Source organism: Corythoichthys intestinalis, chromosome 20 (assembly GCF_030265065.1).
Source record: "Corythoichthys intestinalis isolate RoL2023-P3 chromosome 20, ASM3026506v1, whole genome shotgun sequence".
Classification (NCBI taxonomy): domain Eukaryota; kingdom Metazoa; phylum Chordata; class Actinopteri; order Syngnathiformes; family Syngnathidae; genus Corythoichthys; species Corythoichthys intestinalis.
This window is the reverse complement of record NC_080414.1, coordinates 26759838-26778032: the sequence shown is the minus strand read 5'-3', so window position 1 is coordinate 26778032 and position 18195 is coordinate 26759838. Positions and strand designations below refer to the sequence as shown.

The 18195-nt window shown below is 39.4% G+C and overlaps 2 protein-coding genes across 2 annotated transcripts in view; one reads left to right on the top strand and one right to left on the bottom strand.

The window, feature by feature from the left end:
- The window catches only part of aoc1 (amine oxidase copper containing 1), a 98728-nt gene extending 93849 nt beyond the window's left edge, over positions 1-4879 (bottom strand). The window contains exon 1 of the mRNA XM_057823939.1: positions 4764-4879. The gene's annotated coding sequence lies outside the window, so the exon portion shown is untranslated. The remainder of the gene's footprint in view (positions 1-4763) is intronic.
- Positions 1-18195, top strand: part of sspo (SCO-spondin) — a 267780-nt gene that overhangs the window by 99300 nt on the left and 150285 nt on the right. The window contains exons 4-10 of the mRNA XM_057823943.1: positions 7984-8066; positions 8286-8456; positions 8547-8770; positions 8896-8998; positions 13724-13882; positions 13952-14037; positions 17818-17943. Of these exons, the coding sequence (XP_057679926.1) occupies positions 7984-8066; positions 8286-8456; positions 8547-8770; positions 8896-8998; positions 13724-13882; positions 13952-14037; positions 17818-17943 (952 nt within the window). The remainder of the gene's footprint in view (positions 1-7983; positions 8067-8285; positions 8457-8546; positions 8771-8895; positions 8999-13723; positions 13883-13951; positions 14038-17817; positions 17944-18195) is intronic.

The window sequence follows — 18195 nt, the reverse complement described above, 5'->3', positions numbered from 1 at the left end:
ATCCAACATGTACAAAAAAACAAACGCTCAGCCTTTGGGAATAACTAATGATGACCTACTGATTGTTGTCTTGTTTGTCGACTTTGTTTCTCCCAATAGAGAAAATCACTGTGTCCACTAGCTCATTAATGACTGCCCTCTGAGGCAGACTTTGTTTTTGCAACATCCTTACATCACTCACTGGTCCTTTAGCATCAGCATCCTACGGGATCAATCAAGTAGCCAAGCAAAGAAAACATCACTGAGGCCACTGGGATTATCATTCATTCTTCCCTGAGGCCCAGTTTGTTATCCATCTATCCTTTTCGAAAATATCAATTCTTGTCAACAAATTTTCTTGTATAGAACATTCAGTTGTACATCTTATATTGCAACACATAATGAAAATAGTATGTGGCAAAAAGCGGGGACTGACGTAATCAAGAATTTAAGGACTTGCTAAATCCCCCCAAAAATAAGTGTCCACTTGACTTTGATTTGAACTATACAACTTGATAAGTTATTCCATTTATAACTTTAAATCCAAGTGAGTTGTGGAGCTCTTTGTAAAAAGTGGAGCGCTTGCGTAGCAACCATCGTGTAAAAGCTGATCGGCAATTCTAAACCTTTCTGGGGTGAATATTCATTAATTTGAGGTCTTCTGCAAACACTCAGACAACCTCCAGAGCAGACGTTCACAGCTCCATAACAGACTGCAAATGAATGGCAGTTGACAAAATCCTGTACTGTACAGTATGTACAATGAGGAAAAGAAGTATTTGAGCCCCCTGCGATTTTGCAAGTTCTCCCGCTTAGAAATAATGGGCGGGTTAGAAATTTTCATGGTCGGTCCTTGTCCACTGTGAGAGACAATCTAGACAAAAAAATCCAGGAATCACAGTGTATGATTTTTTAACATTTTATTTATACTACACTACTGAAAATAAGTATTTGAACACCTGCCTATTAGCTAGAATTGTTTGCCTGGCACCGCCAGACTATTCTCCCTGTAACACTGCGAGAAATAGTCTGGGACCCAGCCCATTAACGGCCTCTCGAACAAGTACAAAATCAACCGTCCAATCAGATTCGTTTATTTGCGTGACGTGTTCTTAACTAGTAACGTCACTCTTGCGCGCCGAAAGTCACACAGATGGCGAACGGGAGAGCCGAGAATATGTTCCAATCCGCAGTAAAACCAGTTTTAAATTACCAAAAACACATCGACACAAGTCATTGACAACAGTCAACATGGCTCGCGCTAGCCATGTTGAATAAACACCTCCATTCTCCGCTCACGCTAATTACTTGTCGCTTTAACAACGTCACGTCTGCCCGTTGCTGATTGGTCCACTCCGCTGTCTGTTTACTGTGGCTTGCTCTGCCCTCGGAATTTGATCCGCCGCTGGAACAGCGCTGAGTCTGGTATACCAGGCAATAAAATTGTGAGCCTCAAAGACCTGTTAGACGCTTTTAAAAGGTTCACCTCCACTCCACTTATTCTCCTAAATAAATGAAGTGAAGGTGGACTTTTTGAGTCCGACCTTTTGACGTGTTTGAGGCGGTTAGCTGCATATAAACACCTGTGCACTCCATACACCCCAAAGAGCTGTCCAAGGACAGCAGAGACATAATTGTAGACCTCTACAAGGCTGTGAAGAGTTATGGGGCAATTGCCCAGCAGCTTGGTGAAATAAGATCCATTGTCGGAGCAATTATTTGAAAATTGAAGAAGCTAAACATGACTGTCAATCTCCATTGGACTGGGGCTCAATGCAATATCTACCTCATAGGAAGTCAACGATCCTAAGAATAGTGAGGAATCAGCCAAGAAGTACACATGAAGAGCTGGTCAATGACCTGAAAGGGCCTGGGACCACCATTTCCAAGGTTACTATTGGCAGTACACCAAGATGCCATGGTTTAAAATCATACATGGCACAAAAGTTTACCCTGCTTAAACCAGCACATTTTCAGGCCCGTTTTAAGTTAGCCATTGACCATTTGGATGATCCAGAGGAGTCATGGGAGAACGTCATGTGGTGATATGAGATCAAAATAGAACTTTTTGGTCTTAATTCCACTCATAGTGTTTGGAGGAAGAAGAATGATGAGTACTATCCTAAGAACACCATCCCTGCTGTGAAGCATGGGGGTGATAGAATCAAGCTATGGGGGTGTTTTTCTGCACATGCGACTGGACAACTGCACTTTATTCAGGAGAGGATGACCAGGACAGTATATTGAGAGATTTTGGGTAATCACCTCCTTCCCTCAGTTAGAGCATTGACAATGGGTCGTGACTTATGGGGCACCGTTTGTAAAGCAGTACATGCTGAAAATTAAGACAAACATTTTCTCACATTTAGCGCCACACAGTGTTTAAAATGTGGTGTAAAATCTTTAGTCACTTTTTTACACATTTAAAACATTATACTTATTTTTTTTTTTTTTAATAAGAAGTTTTGGACAATTGTACAGTATAATACAAGTAAATTGAATTTAAAAAAAATCATACACTGTGATTTATGGATTTTTTTTAGATTGTCTCCCGCAGTGGACAAGCACCTAACATGAAAATTTCAAACCCTCCATCATTTCTAAGTCAGAGAACTTCAAATATCGCAGGGTGTTCAAATACTTATTTTCCTCACTGTGTATATAATATAATTTATGGTACTGTATGTATCAGTCAAATTGCCAAACAAAAATGTCTCCCACTCTTACATTGACATCTTTGGCGAACATTAACTGAATTGTGTCACCAGTGTGTCAGAGATGATTAACTTTCTGTGTGAGTTATCAAGGCTCATATACACCTGATAGTCATAGGCGGCGTTTTGGGGCAGGGGGGCAACACATGTTGATGACCCCAAAACGCAGAGTCAGCAATAAAATTAACAAGAATATTTATAAAATAAGTTGACTATGAGCGTTTTTTTTTTTTTTTGTTTCCCATCATTCTTGAGAGGAATTCTAAATCAGGCTGCTTAGGCAATACTTTTTCATTGAATATGGTACGCCCGCAAGTGTCGTGCCAATATAGTTACCCCAGTCAAAAATTGTATCCCCTGGGCGGAGCCATATGGAGGTAGATTTGTGTCTTTATTATTCAATCAAAAAAAAATTGCTTCAGTAAAAAAAAAAAAAAAAAAAAAAAAAAAAGTCGCTTCAATCAAAATATACTGTATATTTTCAACCCCAAAAAGTCGTTTCAAGCAAAAATAATGTGTTTGAATGCAAAATGCAAAATGAATGCAAAAATACATTTGAAACTCAAAAAATGCTTGTGAAAGCTATTGTTCTTTGATTTTAAAAAGTTTTAGTTTTTTTTTTTTTTTTTTTTTTTTTGATTGACACTTTTTTGATTGAAGTAATGTTGATTTGTGTTCGGGACACATTTTGGCTAGTACATATTTTCTTTATTATTCAATCAAAAAATAAGTTGTTTAAAATATATATTTACAAAAAGAAAATTCACTTCAATCAAAGTTTTTGAATGCGAAAAAATATTTGAGATTGAAAAATTTATATTTGAACACTTGTATCGAAAAAGTTTTGATTGAAGCAATTCTTTTTGAGTTTTGGCCGTATTATGGGTAGGACATTTGTGTCTAAATCATTTAATCCCCAAAAAGTTGCTTCACTCAAAAAAAAAGAAATATTTTCAATCAAAGAAAAAAATCATTTGAAAAATAAAATTGCTCTCCCCTCATTTTTTTTTTCTTGGGGGGGGGGGGGGGGGGGGGATTATATGCAAAGCAAATGACCGTCTAAGTTGCTAGTCACATGATCTGTTCGAAAAATAATTTGGACACATTATAAAAATATATTTTTTTGTTCATTTCATTCATTTTTGTTGCAGTTTTATTGCTTTACAACTTTTATATATAAAAGGAAAGTCAATTACATGCAATGACACTTTTCGGCCACAGGGGGGAGCTGCCCCCCTTAAAATCCGTTTATGCTGATAGTGTGCTACGAGTAGGTTATCAGTAACCCAGTCAACTTTCCACAGTGACATTGAATACATAATAAATAATGTGTGATATTGGGTTTCTAGTTTTTTTTTTTTAATCAATTAACGAGTACGACTAATGCTTTATGATTTGGTCAAAAAAATTGAGTCCATCTCATTTTCTGTCACAATAGGATGAATAAGTAGTAAACACATCCACCACGGTTCTGGGTAGAAGGTTGACAGTCCTGCATGGTGGATGTTTGCAAGTTTTCCTAAGGCATGCATGGACTTCCTTTTGGCTTCATGCCACATTCTTCCAAAAATGCAAGGTTCATTGTATATTCTCATATTGCCCATAGGTGGGAATATGAGTGTGAATTTGATGAAAGTCAACTGTGATAGGCACCAGAAAGGAATATAGAGTTAGAGGAACAGGGGCTTCTGGTTTTTAGTTAATATTTACATGAAAACACCATCTAGCGCTTAAACCAAATTAAAAACAGTAAGGTTGGACGAGTCATGCTACTGCTAGACGCAGTGATAACGTCGACGTGAAAACTATTGTTGTGCGTCGGTTGACCTCCAAACGTCGTATGTCAGACCCACGTGATTCTTGACACGGTGCTGTCATGCAATGCGCTGAGGTTTCGTACATGCATAAAAGGTGCACACAATATGTTTGCATTGAATACATTCACTCATCATTTTAAAATTCAATACAACGTGGAAGTAAAGTCGTTTCACATTTTTTCCTGCAAGGTATACGTGCTGCATCATATTGTGATGATAAAGTTCAAATGATTTTTTTAATGATAGGACGTACTTGCCCGTGTCGACTTCGTATCTCGGGTCGAGTAATTCCGGTCAGAAATTAGGTGAAGCGCGTATGGAGGTTTTTATGATTTTGTTCAGATGACGTCACGGTGACGTAGAACGTCTGGCTTCCGCTCAGTGATACAGCATTTAAAGTAAATGGGTGGTTTATGAATAATCCATGCATTCTCTTTTTAATTGGCAATCGAAAAAAGAAGCTGAGACTCATAAATTAGTTATTTCTTTTTGACCTAGATAGAACCATTGGAAGAAAATAATAAATAATTCTTTTTAATTTGGGATTCATTTGTTTCTTCAGGAAATATTTTAGTTGTGGATATGTTTTAGGGTTTTCACGTTTATGAAAAATGCAAAACTCGTCACAGCTCAAGATTTCTTTGTCTAATGTAATTGTACCTTTGAAAAATTATTACTTTGCTCAACGGATTTTGCAAACGCTTTAGCGCACCCCACCCCCGCCCTCATAAAAAATAAAGAAATAAATAATAATAAATAAATAAAAAGCACAACATAGGGACGGTAGAGACAACACTACCAACTTTTCGGGATGTTCAATTTGCCCCCACTAACCTTTAAGCAACCTTATAGGCATTAGTGTTTTTGAGTTCAATTGTACAGGTAATTCAAATTGTCTTGTCTTCCCATATTTTGTAAAGAAAGAATTGACCCTACCATTATTAAGTGAATTATTTTTATTGTGTTCAAACTTAAATTTACCCTTTTCACTTGCTGAATGCGCCGTTCCATCCCCCCCACCCCTTAAACTCGCGTTTGATTGGCTGATAACTTGACTCACCCCCAACACACACACACATGCTCACACTCACACAACCCCTATAGGAATACAGTGGGGCAAATAAGTATTTAGTCAACCACTAATTGTGCAAGTTCTCCCACTTGAAAATATTAGAGAGCCCTGTAATTGTCAACATGGGTAAACCTCAACCATGAGAGACAGAATGTGGAAAAAAAAACAAAAAGAACAGAAAATCCCATTGTTCGATTTTCAAAGAATTTATTTGCAAATCATGGTGGAAAATAAGTGTTTGGTCAATACCAAAAGTTCATCTCAATACTTTGTTATGTACCCTTTGTTGGCAATAACGGAGACCAAACTCTTCACAAGCTTTTTACACACTGTTGCTGGTATTTTAGCCCATTCCTCCATGCAGCTCTCCTCTAGAGCAGTGATGTTTTGGGGCTGTCGTTGGGCAACACGGACTTTCAACTCTCTCTACAGATTTTCTATGGGGTTGAGATCTGAAGACTGGCGAGCCCACTCTAGGACCTTGAAATGCTTCTTACGAAGCCACTCCTTTGTTGCCCTGGGTGTGTGTTTGGGATCATTGTCATGCTGAAAGACCCAGCCACGTCTCATCTTCAATGCCCTTGCTGATGGAAGGAGATTTTCATTCAAAATCTCTTGATACATGGCCCCATTCATTCTTTCCTTTACACAGTTCAGTCGTCCTGGTCCCTTTTTGCAGAAAAACAGCCCAAAAGCACGATGTTTCCACCCCCATGCTTTAGTGTGGGAATGGTGTTCTTCGGATGCAATTCAGTATTCTTTCTCCTCCAAACACGAGAACCTGTGTTTCTACCAAAAAGTTCTATTTTGGTTTCATCTGACCGTTCCACATTCTCTCAGCCCTCTTCTGGATCATCCAAATGCTCTCTAGCGAACCGCAGACGGGCCTGGACGTGTACTGGCTTCAGCAGGGGGACACGTCTGGCACTGCAGGATTTGAGTCCCTAGCGGCGCATTGTGTTACTGATAGTAGCCTTTGTTACTGTGGTCCCAGCTTTCTGTAGGTCATTCACTAGGTCCCCCCGTGTGGTTCTGGGATTTTTGCTCACCGTTCTTGTTATCATTTTGACGCCACAGGGTGAGATCTTGCATAGAGCCCCAGATCGAGGGAGATTATCAGTGGTCTTGTATGTTTTCCATTTTCTAATAATTGCTCCCACAGTTGATTTCTTTACACCAAACGAAGAGTGAAGAGTTACAGAAAATGTTTGGTCTCCGTTATTTGCCACAAAGGGGACATAACAAAGATTGAGATGAACTTTTGGTTTTGACCAAATACTTATTTTTCACCATGATTTGCAAATAGATTCTTTAAAAAAAATCAAACAATTTGATTTTCAGTTTTTTTCCCCCACATTATTTCTCTTATGGTTGAGGTTTACCCATGTTGACAATTACAAGCCTCTCTAATCTTTTCAAGTAAGAGAACTTACACAATTGTTGGTTGACTAAATACCTATTTGCCCCACTGTATATGTCGACAACATGCCACCTCCTCCACCCCCTTCGAAGACAAGGGATATTAGAAGTTTTTTTTTCGGCCAGCAGCAGCCACTGTAAGTAATTTAAAAAGACGCCAGTGTTGTGGAGGTGGGAAACACACAACTAATTTTGCTCCTGAAAGTCTGACCGGCATCAGAGTAAGCATAATATTAAACCCTGTGAACTTCCTGACCTGCAAAACTTGAGTAGCATGCTGCTTAGAGAGAAGTGTTCTTCTGTATCTGTTTTCTACTGTTAAAGTTAATTAAACTGTGAGAAATGTACTGAACTCTGCTGGAAACTATCGAACCAGAAAAATGTGAGAAGCTGCTTAGAGAGAGACGGGTGCTGCATAACCTCAAATGTTGCTCACACAACACAATGTAAATGTCTCTAAACGGGGGTTTTCAGGGTAAAACGGACAAATTAAAAATAGGGCGGGAGCTTAATGCGCCATGAATCTGCTATTACAGCTTATAGACATATTGTTCTATCAAGCACAGTTTTTTGGCTTAAAATACAGCAGTTTATTTTAAAGAAGGGTGCAAGAGCAGAAACTGTTTTCAGTCTTGTCTGTTTTCTGCCAAATACAGTATAAATGTATTTTGCTCCAGGGATTGGCTCCAGCACCCCCGCGACCCTTGTGAGGAACATGAATGAATGCAGAAAATTGTGTTGTGGGGAGTACGCATGAGTTCCATGTTGTGATTATTCTTTCCTGACTAAATGACACAAAGTCCACTCACTCTGTTGAAACTTGAGTGTCCACTCAACTTTCAACAGACAAGTGACATAATTGGAAAAATATTCACAATGGTCTAACAGCAAACCTGTTCTTGCATTTTTTCAAAGGTCTTTCAGTAGGCCTACTAGAAGCGCTAACAATTAAACATGCATCTAACTTTTGTATCCACCTCAGACTGCCAGTAATTGAAACCCAAATGTTGAACAAGACAGTGAGAGCATGCTGTGAAGGATGGAGTGGTCCACGGTGCTCGGATGGTAAGGGTACTTAGACATACAACTTTATTTGGTGACACTTTTATCGTTGTAGTCAAGTAGAGCTATTCATAGGAAAAGGCCTACTTTGTTGGCGGCCATGTTAAAGATCTGCATTCTTTCTGTCTTTCGTTTTATTTTAGTATTCTTATTTTATATTTACACTTTGACGTTTTGACTTTAGCCCCTACGATTTTCAGCTTTTTGTTTATTCCTTCTCAGGTGTAGGAGTACATGGTCAGTGTTACTCCACATGGAGTTGTGTGGAGTTCCCTGGTGTCAACAATGCGTCGCTAATGGCGATGGAGCAGTGTTGCAGCAGCACCTGGGGATTAAGTTGGAGAAATGCCTCATCACAGACCTGTTTGTCCTGCACCTATACTCTACTGCCAGGTCAACAAACATGTTTTTATACAATAAATTGCTTTTTAACACTGTTCTGTTTAATTTATGACCTGCTAATACTCTTTCGCACACATGCAGACTCCCAGTTCTCCCCACTAGTGCGTGGGGGTCTTCTTGGGAGTGTCAGGGCACCTCAAGGCTCAGCCACCTGCATGTCCTGGGGTGGATCACACTACCGCACTTTTGACAAGAAGCACTTCCACTTCCAGGGTACTTGCACTTACCTGCTGGCCTCATCCACTGATGGCACCTGGGCAGTCTACATCAGCACAGTCTGTGTTGGCAGGGGAGACTGCAGTAAGGTGTGAAAGTTTTGCAGATGTTTAATTACTGTTCTGTGGAATTTATTTTAAACTTGACAGTTTTGCTGTTTTCTTTATACAGGTTGAACAGTATGCATAATCTGTAATTTGTCCTTTTATTTCAGGCTCTGAGGATGATGATGGGCCTTGATTTGGTTACGATCATTCAGAGGAATTTAACGCTCAACAACCAAGCTGTTCCAAATGGAGAGCCCATCTTTCAAAATGGTACCCTGTCTCTCATCATCGCATTTCCGACAACACTTTTATTCATCACAGGATCGTCCACATATGTTTCATCAGTATGGCATGTCTTTGTTTCAATCTATACAGCGTGACACAAAATCCTCACATTTAGTGAAAGATCATTCAAACCTGACAAAATCCAACACGTGCTAATACCAAATTTACAACCCTAGCAAAAAGTATGGAATCACCAGTCTCGGTTGAGCACTCACTCAGACATTTTATTATGTAGAACAAAGTCAGATGAAAAGCTTGAAAAAATAATGAATTAGTTCAAAAGTGCAACTCATTGGCATTCAGAAACAACAATAATTAATAAAAAACATTGTGGTGGTCAGTAGATGTTACTTTTATAGAGCAAATGCAGGGAAATAAATATAGAATCACTCCATTCTGAAGACAAAAATATGGAATCACTCCATTTTGAGTAGAAAATACACACACACACACACACACACACACACACACACACACAGAGTCAATTTCCTTTCCTTAATTGGGCCCCTGCCTCAAATCTGCTCATTAGTCAGCAGTTAAAAACATTGCAGTTATCACACCTTGGAGGGCTGCTGGACCAAGTGGATTCACAAGAATCATGGCTCCAACAAGATAGATGTCTCTTGAGACCAAGGAGAGGATTATCAAACTTCTTGAAGAAGGCAGTGTTGGGCATGTTACTTTAAAAAAGTAATTAGTTATAGTTACTCACTACTTCTTCCAAAAAGTAACTGAGTTAGTAACTGAATTACTCTATAGTAAAAGTAACTAGTTACCAGGGAAAGTAACTATTTCCGTTACTTTAAAAAGAAGTTGTTGTATGTCAAAGAATTTGAAATTTTCTTAGCAGTATTCGAGTCAGTTGAATAGAGAATAACAGACAGATAGTTGTGTTATAGAACCTTGTAATATTTATTGCACCTCACCAGCAACAGATTTATCCTACACTTGAAGTGCAACAAAAATAAACAGATTTGAATTGCTTACCACAGATGTCGACAAAAGCTTTGCCCTGGGACATAAATGACACTTTACGTGCATGTTCTTTCCTTTAATTTCGACCAACTTGAAATAGTGTTTATATCTCCACCTCGTAAAGGACACATTTTCCTCTGAATGCTCTGCCATCATATCCCTCTGCATCTGTTTTGCGTGTGTGTTTGCCGCACGCGCTGTTTCTGTTTGTGTGTGAAAACACCGGCTCTGAAGTTTATTAAAATATATATTTATATATATATATATATATCAACAACAAATACACATATACAAACATAGGGCGAGATAATTCACATATAAACAACCGGCTCTGAAATACGTGCGCTAGGCTCGAGTGTTTACGTCACAGAATGGGGGCTCACGTTAGATTTGACAACAAGCAGGTCTGGCTCGCTGGACATTAAACTTTAACTTGCCAGTTCAAAAAAGAGACAAACTCGTTACTGAGGCGAAGAACAGATAGTGATCAAACTTAAGGATGTGAACAATGTTGACCCTTATGAGCAAGCCTAAGACAAATGGAGTAAAGATGTCGATGGGCTTCCACAATTATGCGAAATGGACATTCTGCTGTATATTGTTTGGTATATGTGACTAAACTCATCAGCGATTCCGAAATTACAAATCGCTACAAAGCTACGAACAGTTTTGCTGCAGATGGGTGCAGGACCTGCACATTATGACCTTATCAAACGGTAACTTCATCGTTCTTGCAAAGGTAGGCTTTGTGTGTTTACTATTTTCATTGCCATGAACCTGAACGCACCCCAAGTCTTGGATGATAAATAAACAGAGCAGAGTAGACTTGCTACGGCTGGTAGTTTCTTCAATTTATTCAAAGTAAGTAACGCACCGCTTTTGACCGTCAGTAACGGTAACAGCGTTGTAACGGCGGAAAAAATAATTAGTTAGATTACCCCGTTACTGAAAAAATAACGCCATGATGTAACGGTGTTATTTATAACGGCGTTATTCCCAACACTGGAAGAAGGTAACGCTACACATATGGTTGCCAAAGATGTGGGCTGTTCACAGTCAGCTGTATGAAAAATCTGGACCAAGTACAAACAGCTTGGCAAGGTTGTTCAAGTTAAGCGTACTGGTAGACTGAGGAAACATCCAAAAGTCATGACAAACAACTAAAGGCCATATGTCTTGAAAACAGAAGATGTACAACAAGACAAATGAAGAAGAAATGGGAGGAAGCTGGAGTCAAGGTATGTGACAGAACTATGCAAAATCGCCTAAAGGAAATGGGATTTTAATGCAGGAAAGCTAAAAGTAAACCATCATTGACACTTAAACAGAAAAGAACAAGACTGCAATGGGCTAAGGAGAGGCAATCATGGACTGTAAATGATTGGATGAAGGTTATTTTCACTGATGAGTCAAGACTCTGCATTGGACAAGGTGATGATACTCATACTTTTGTTTGGTGCCGTTCCAGTGAGATTTACAAAGATGACTGCTTGCAGAAAACATCAAAATTCCCTCAGTCCTTTATGACATGGGGCTGCATGTCAGGCAAAGACACTGGAGAGATGGCTGTTGTTAAATCTTCAATGAATGCACAAGTTTACATTGAAATTTTCTTTTCAGCTTTCTTATCCCTACAATTGAAAATGTTTGGGGATAATGAAATCATTTCCCAAGATGACAATGCATCATGCCACAGAGCGAAAACTGTTAATACATTCCTTGGAGAAAGACTCATCCAGTCAATTTCATGGCCTTCAAATAGCCCAGATCTCAACCCTATTGAAAACCTATGGTGGTAATTGATCAGCAAGTCTCTGACCTGCAAGGATGATCTGGCAACTCCATTCTAAGAGACTTGGCACCAAATTGATGAAAAATACTGTTTGTCACTCATCAAGTCCATGCCTCAGAGACTGCAAGCTGTCACAAAAGCCAGAAGTGGTGCAACTAAATACTAGAGATGTGTTTTGATTGTTATTTCTTTGTTTGTTTCTCATTATTCCATATATTTTTCCTCAGAATGGAGTGATTCTATCTTTTGCTTTATATTTTTCACCTGCTCTATAAAAGTAACATTTACTGACCACCACAATATTTTTTATTCATTTATTTTTAGTAGCACTTTTGAACTAATTCATAATTTTTTCAAGCTTTTTATCTGAGTTTGTTCAACATACGTCTTAGTGAGTGCTCGTCTGAGACTGGTGATTCCATACTTTTTGCTAGGGGTTGTAGATATCGAATTTAAAAATATAGATGTTTATTCATAAGTACATGACCCATGCCAAACAACATTTTTGTTTGGTACGGTTGCTTTGATAAGAAACTGTTGTAGTGGGTCACAATTCCCATGGTTTTTGTCCAAAAGTCACCAGCTCGTCAAACCCTGAGCATGATAAGCATAATAGAAAATTGAGGGATCTGTGGTTTCTTTGTTTTCTAATTATGTACAACCAATAAAGTAAAATGTCTTAAAAGGAACCTCGGAATTAAGACTTACAGGGTCTAATAAGCCACAATTTTTCTCTTTTACTAAAATATGTTATTAGAAACACATAAAGTATTGCCATTAATTTAAAAAGTAATAATATTTGGTACATGTTTTGACCTACGGAGGGCGCCATGTTTTATGCCCGCAATGGACACTCGGGGTGATGACGTAGTTTGTCACTGTCACTACACGAACACTACTGGTTTATTGCAATTCCTTCTACGGGGCGAGAAGTCCAACACATGCGCACATCGGTTAAAAGCAGCAAGTACTTGCTGTTTGTGTTTTAATTGACGCTTTTATTGTTGATCTGTTGACCACATTAGTCGCGTAGCACAATTAAATCAGCCTTATTTGATATTACTATGTTTTCATATTTTTTTAAGGCATCTTTAGTATGTTCTGTCTATATGCATCTAAGCAAAACAAGCCGAAAGCGCACGGTTGTACTTTGGGTGTCAAATACGCCTCTTGTAGATGTTTTGCCGGTGTAGCACATTTTGGTAGAACACTTGTTTTTTTTGTTTTTTTTTTAATTCTACTCTCGTTCTCATTCCGTCTTTCCTGTTAATTTTACTTTTGCTGCTCGTTTTGTGAAATATCAGCAGTGCTGTCATGCTCATTAATGTTCCTCTCAGGTTCAAGTTGAAAGAGTTGAACAGATGACATGTTTATCTTGCTCGGGTATTTATTTTATGGGTTTTGCACTTTACCGACTTAGCATGAGCTGTATGGATGCTCCAAACAAAGTTTCGTTGTGCTTTTTGTAACAACGACATTAAATATTCTGAATCTGAATCTGGAAGCCCGGCAGCACAACCATGTGACATCACCGCCCTACATACACCCTACATACATACGTACATTATTTATCTCAGTTATTTTTGTCCTCTTTTTGGAAATCAAAATATGATCACCCTAGAATGGCGTTGAGCCAGCATTTTTTTTATGCTCCTGCGCATGCGGGCCAGTTTGCACAGCGCATCTCGGACTGCCAATTAGTGCGCAGGCGTGATACTTGAACGGGCTCAATGGACAAAGGCAGTCTGAACGGGGAGGCCAAAAAAACAGATATAACAAAAAAATCGGAATTGTGCATTATAAACTAGCCTTTGCAGTATAAACCTGGCCCAATTTGCATATAATTTTGTGACAGGAAGCTAGTGTGCCTACAGAAAATCCATCATGCTGGCGCTTTGAAAAATAATGCTTGAATAATTTGAAATTCATCTCACCATTTGTAGGAGTGAGTGTCCACTGGCTTGGAGATTTCGTGTTTGTGGAAAGTGGCCTTGGGGTGAGGGTGAAGTTTGATCTGGTCAACACTGTCCATCTGACTCTAACATCTGAGCATCTAGAAGCCACTCGGGGACTTTGTGGAATCTATAACAACAATCCAAATGGTGATGGGTGCAATTTGGGTTTAACCTTGACCAAACGTGGTGTTACATGTTTTGTTTTATCTGTTGTAGATGATTTCACCACAATTGGAGGAACTGTAACTCAGTATGCTGCAAGCTTTGGCAACTCATGGAAAGTTACGGACCAGCAGAATGAAGTAAAGCACCATATATAATCAGTGTTGTTTTTGTCAGCTATTTTAATTTTCGTCTTAGTCATAGTTTTCTGGACGATAATACTTATTAGTCGTAGTCATATTTTAGTCATCTCAAAATATGTTTGTCTGCATCTTGTTTTAGTCGACGTTTACTACACTGTTTTCGTCTATAAAATTAATAACATTTTACTCCAAAAATAAAGGTTTCCAACTATTTCGAATGAACATTGACAGACGAGCACATATTGTAGCGTCTCCAAGAACAACACCAATTTGCTGATAATTCACACTCAGCAGGAAAACAGTACATAATTTTCAATGAATTATACCTACCTGGACGCCACAAGCTGTTTGTAAAAATAGTTGTCCGAGAGTTTAAGAGGTAGCTCGCCGTTAGCATTAGCCTAATGCTAATGTGAATGCTATGCTAACGCTACGAGTTACATTTAGTGTGTGATGATCACTCAGCACAGACCTTTAAAGTGTATGACAACACCTGGGGAAATGCTAATATTCCATCATTTATCCATAAACGCATGCCTTTTGGATTCATATCATGCCACGTCGTGTAATTGCACACATCGCAACACCAAGAAAATGATAGAAATTTGGATCGATTGTCAAGCTAAAACGACCGGCGCCCGGAAATCTAGCATATTGTGTGTGTGTGACGTCACAACTAGGAAACACCCGGCTCAGTGCTTAGTACTGAATGGCGGCGATGATGGCGGAAAATTTTGTTTCTAGTTGCAGCGACGAATCCGACGTAACGAACGTTCTTCTAATAGTGACGAGGAGAGTTATGAACCTTTCTTTGGTGTTTTGGGTTATCAGTTTGAGCCCAAACGAAAGTCAATGCAACCTAATGAAATGATCATTGAGGGGAGCAGTCACACTGATGAAACACCGGCATGTTCAGGAGACATATGAGATCTTAAGTTTTTAAAATGGTGCGTTTTCATTCACGGGTTTGACCTGGGCGTGGTGCCAAAGTCGGCCATTTTTTCGGCAAAATGACAAATTCAGTAAATGACTAATAGTTCCTTGACACAACGTTCAATCTTTTTCATATCTGGCATGTATGTGCGGTATCCCACCCTTAACACGAGTGCATTGAAATATTACCCATTAGGCCTAGCGCCCCCTAGTGAGAATAGGAAATGCCTTTTTTTACGAGACAGGTTCCTCCTCCAAGGGAAAAAATTCTGTTGACCTCAAACCTGTTTCAGGGGAGCCTCAAGACATGTGTTCAGGTGCCTGATGAAAAATATTGAGGTTTCGTTGAAGCGGAGAGGTCCAAACTGGAAGTGAAAATGACCGTCAACAATTTGTCTCGCCAAAAACTTTGAACAGTCATAACTCGGCAGATATACAACATATCTGCGCCAAACTTCCCGTGTTTGTTGAGAGTCATACCCTGAAGGTCCTTGTAGGGGTCATTTGCATCAACTCTACAGTGCCAACTAGTGGCGACAGAAAGAAGTTTTAAAAAAGGCCTTTCCTATTGGGTTTTTTCAACATAGAGCGAGGAAATTTGGGGAGTAGATACCTTATGCAAAACTGCTCCAAAAAGTCTCTTGCACCCGTATTCCAAATCCTACAGGAAATCGGGTATTTTGGATCGAATGTGAAATTTTCATGGGTTCACAGTAGGAGTTAACATTTGGAGGCTTGAATATGCACAAAAACTCACAAAAATTTGCACATACATGCGGCTTTGGATAACGTTCGATAATCTTGCAATGTTATGAAAAAATGTAACAAAATGGCTCAGTGGCGCCCCCTTGAATTTTTCAAAAAGGCCTCTCCATTTATGTTTTTTTAACATAGAGTGATGAAATTCGGAGAGTCAAAACCTTGTGCAAAACTGCTCCAAAAAGTCTCTTGCACACACATTCCAAATCCTACAGGAAATCGGGTATTTGGGATTGAATGTGAAATTTTTATCGATTTACAGTGTGCACATTTGAGACCTTGGCACGGAGGGAATTAGTTTGATCATCCTCAAAATTGGCGAGACTGTTCATGAGACAAATGAAATCTTAATTTATCAAAATGGTGTGTTTTCATTCACGGGCCTGACCTAGGCGAGGTGCCAAAGTCGTCCATTTTTTCGGCTAAACGCCAAATTCGGATAATCACTGATAACTCCCTCATACAACGTTCCATCTCTTTTAAATCTGGCATGTGTCTGAGGTATCCCAGCCTGAACAGGACTGGATTGAAATATTATCAATTGTGCCTGGCGCCTCCTAGTGGGAACAGGAAATGCACTTTTTTACGGGACACACTCCTCTAAAGGAAAAAAAAAAATCAATCAACCTCAAACCTGCATAAGGGAAGCCTTAAGACGTGTTGAGATGACTGATGAAAATTATTGAGGTTTGGGTAAAGCAGAAGGGTCCAAAAGGAAAGTGATTATGACTGTCATCATTTTCTCTCTCCACATATTTTGAACAGTGATAACTTGGGAGATTTAGAGGGGGGCTGTCTGCCACCACCCCGACCTGCATGCCGTCAGAGTTTGCGTGGCGTCCGAGTTGCGCCAAACTGCGAGGGCCCGTTCAGTCCTGCTTGCAGGCCTAGTTATCATTTATTGTTTAGGTTTTCGCTCTGCCAACAGACACAAATATGAATGGGATTAGAGGATTTGTTGTATATATTTTACGAGCGATAATTTATACATGTGTCCAGTCCTATATCCAATGCTTGATATGTTTTTTAATATAAAAGAGTACTCACTCTGGCCATTTCGAGCTTGGCTGCTCCCCTCCTTTGCTTAGCCTGGGGTGGTGGGGTTGTCTCATCAGTGCCAGTCACCGTCCTCTTTCTTGATATCTCAGGACATTTAGGTGGCTGCGCGTGTATGGTGGGCACCGCATCTGCTTTCAGCAGCAATTTCTTAGCAAAACCTAATTTCATTTGTCCATAGTTCGAATAGCTTTCAAGTGTAAAATGTGCACCACACAAAACCGTGCCGGAGGCTGGGTCTGCAGAATTAGCCCTCTTTGCACGGAAGAACTTTACTCATTGTCTGCGTAGTCCAGCTCTTTTTCTCGCGTTTGGGAACTCATGGGTACTACATTGCGACAAATGGCTATTTGTACACCACATAGCATGACAGGTTTGAACCATTTTAGCGATTTTTTGATAAAACACGAACGCAACTCTCTCGTTGATAAACAACGATGGCACCTGCTTCGACCTTTTGTTTCCTGGCTGTGACGTCAAAGCCCCATTCGGCTGTTTCTGGAATACTTTCGGAAATGTTGGTAGTTTTCTATCTATTTTCGATAACTGCTCATGAATGTGATTTTTTTTTTTGTTAACCTTATTAATATTTGTTATCTTGCCACATAACGGTTCTATTGATATCTCACAGCCCCGTAGTATTATAATTCTCTTTAAAGGCTAAAGCAACATTGCATATTCTCTCTGGCCAAGATAAGAAAACAAAACCGTGTGTGCAAGCCTGGAGACTTGGGAGCAGCAGCAGCAGCACGTCACATGATTGACACAACCAGACACTGCTATGATGCATGCTAACTTCACATAAACATTTCACACATTGTGAACATTTGATGGAAACTATTGCGCATTTTCGTTTTTTTTTGTCAGACCTAAAATACGTTTTCGTCATCGTCATGAAAAAATTGCTCGTTGACGAAATATTTTCGTTAGTCATCGTTGACGAAAACCACACTGGATACAACCATGTAATATTGCAAAAGTATGGCTGTCCTTTTTAACTTCTCCAATGACTCCTCATAATCCTCAAAGGGCTGCAGTGATGCTGCGGAGCTTGGACACAGTTGTGACATCACTGGAGATGCTGCCTTACGCAGGCAAGCAGAGTCCATGTGTCATCGACTATTAGAAAGCCCCTTCACGAATTGTCACCCCCGCGTAAGTGTACACACATCATATAGCTCTATAGATAGTCCCGTGGCTTACTGCAATTTATGCTATTGTTGGAACATTTAATTCAATATTGAGATTTATTCTAGCATTTGCTCACTTGCACACTAGTAGTACAAATCTCTTCATGGTAACAGTCAACCCAACTGAGGGAAATATATATTGTCATCTTTGTAGAATGTTTTTCCCCACAGGATCAGGCCATTCCAACGTTTGCAGTAATGTGTTAGTGTTTTTCTT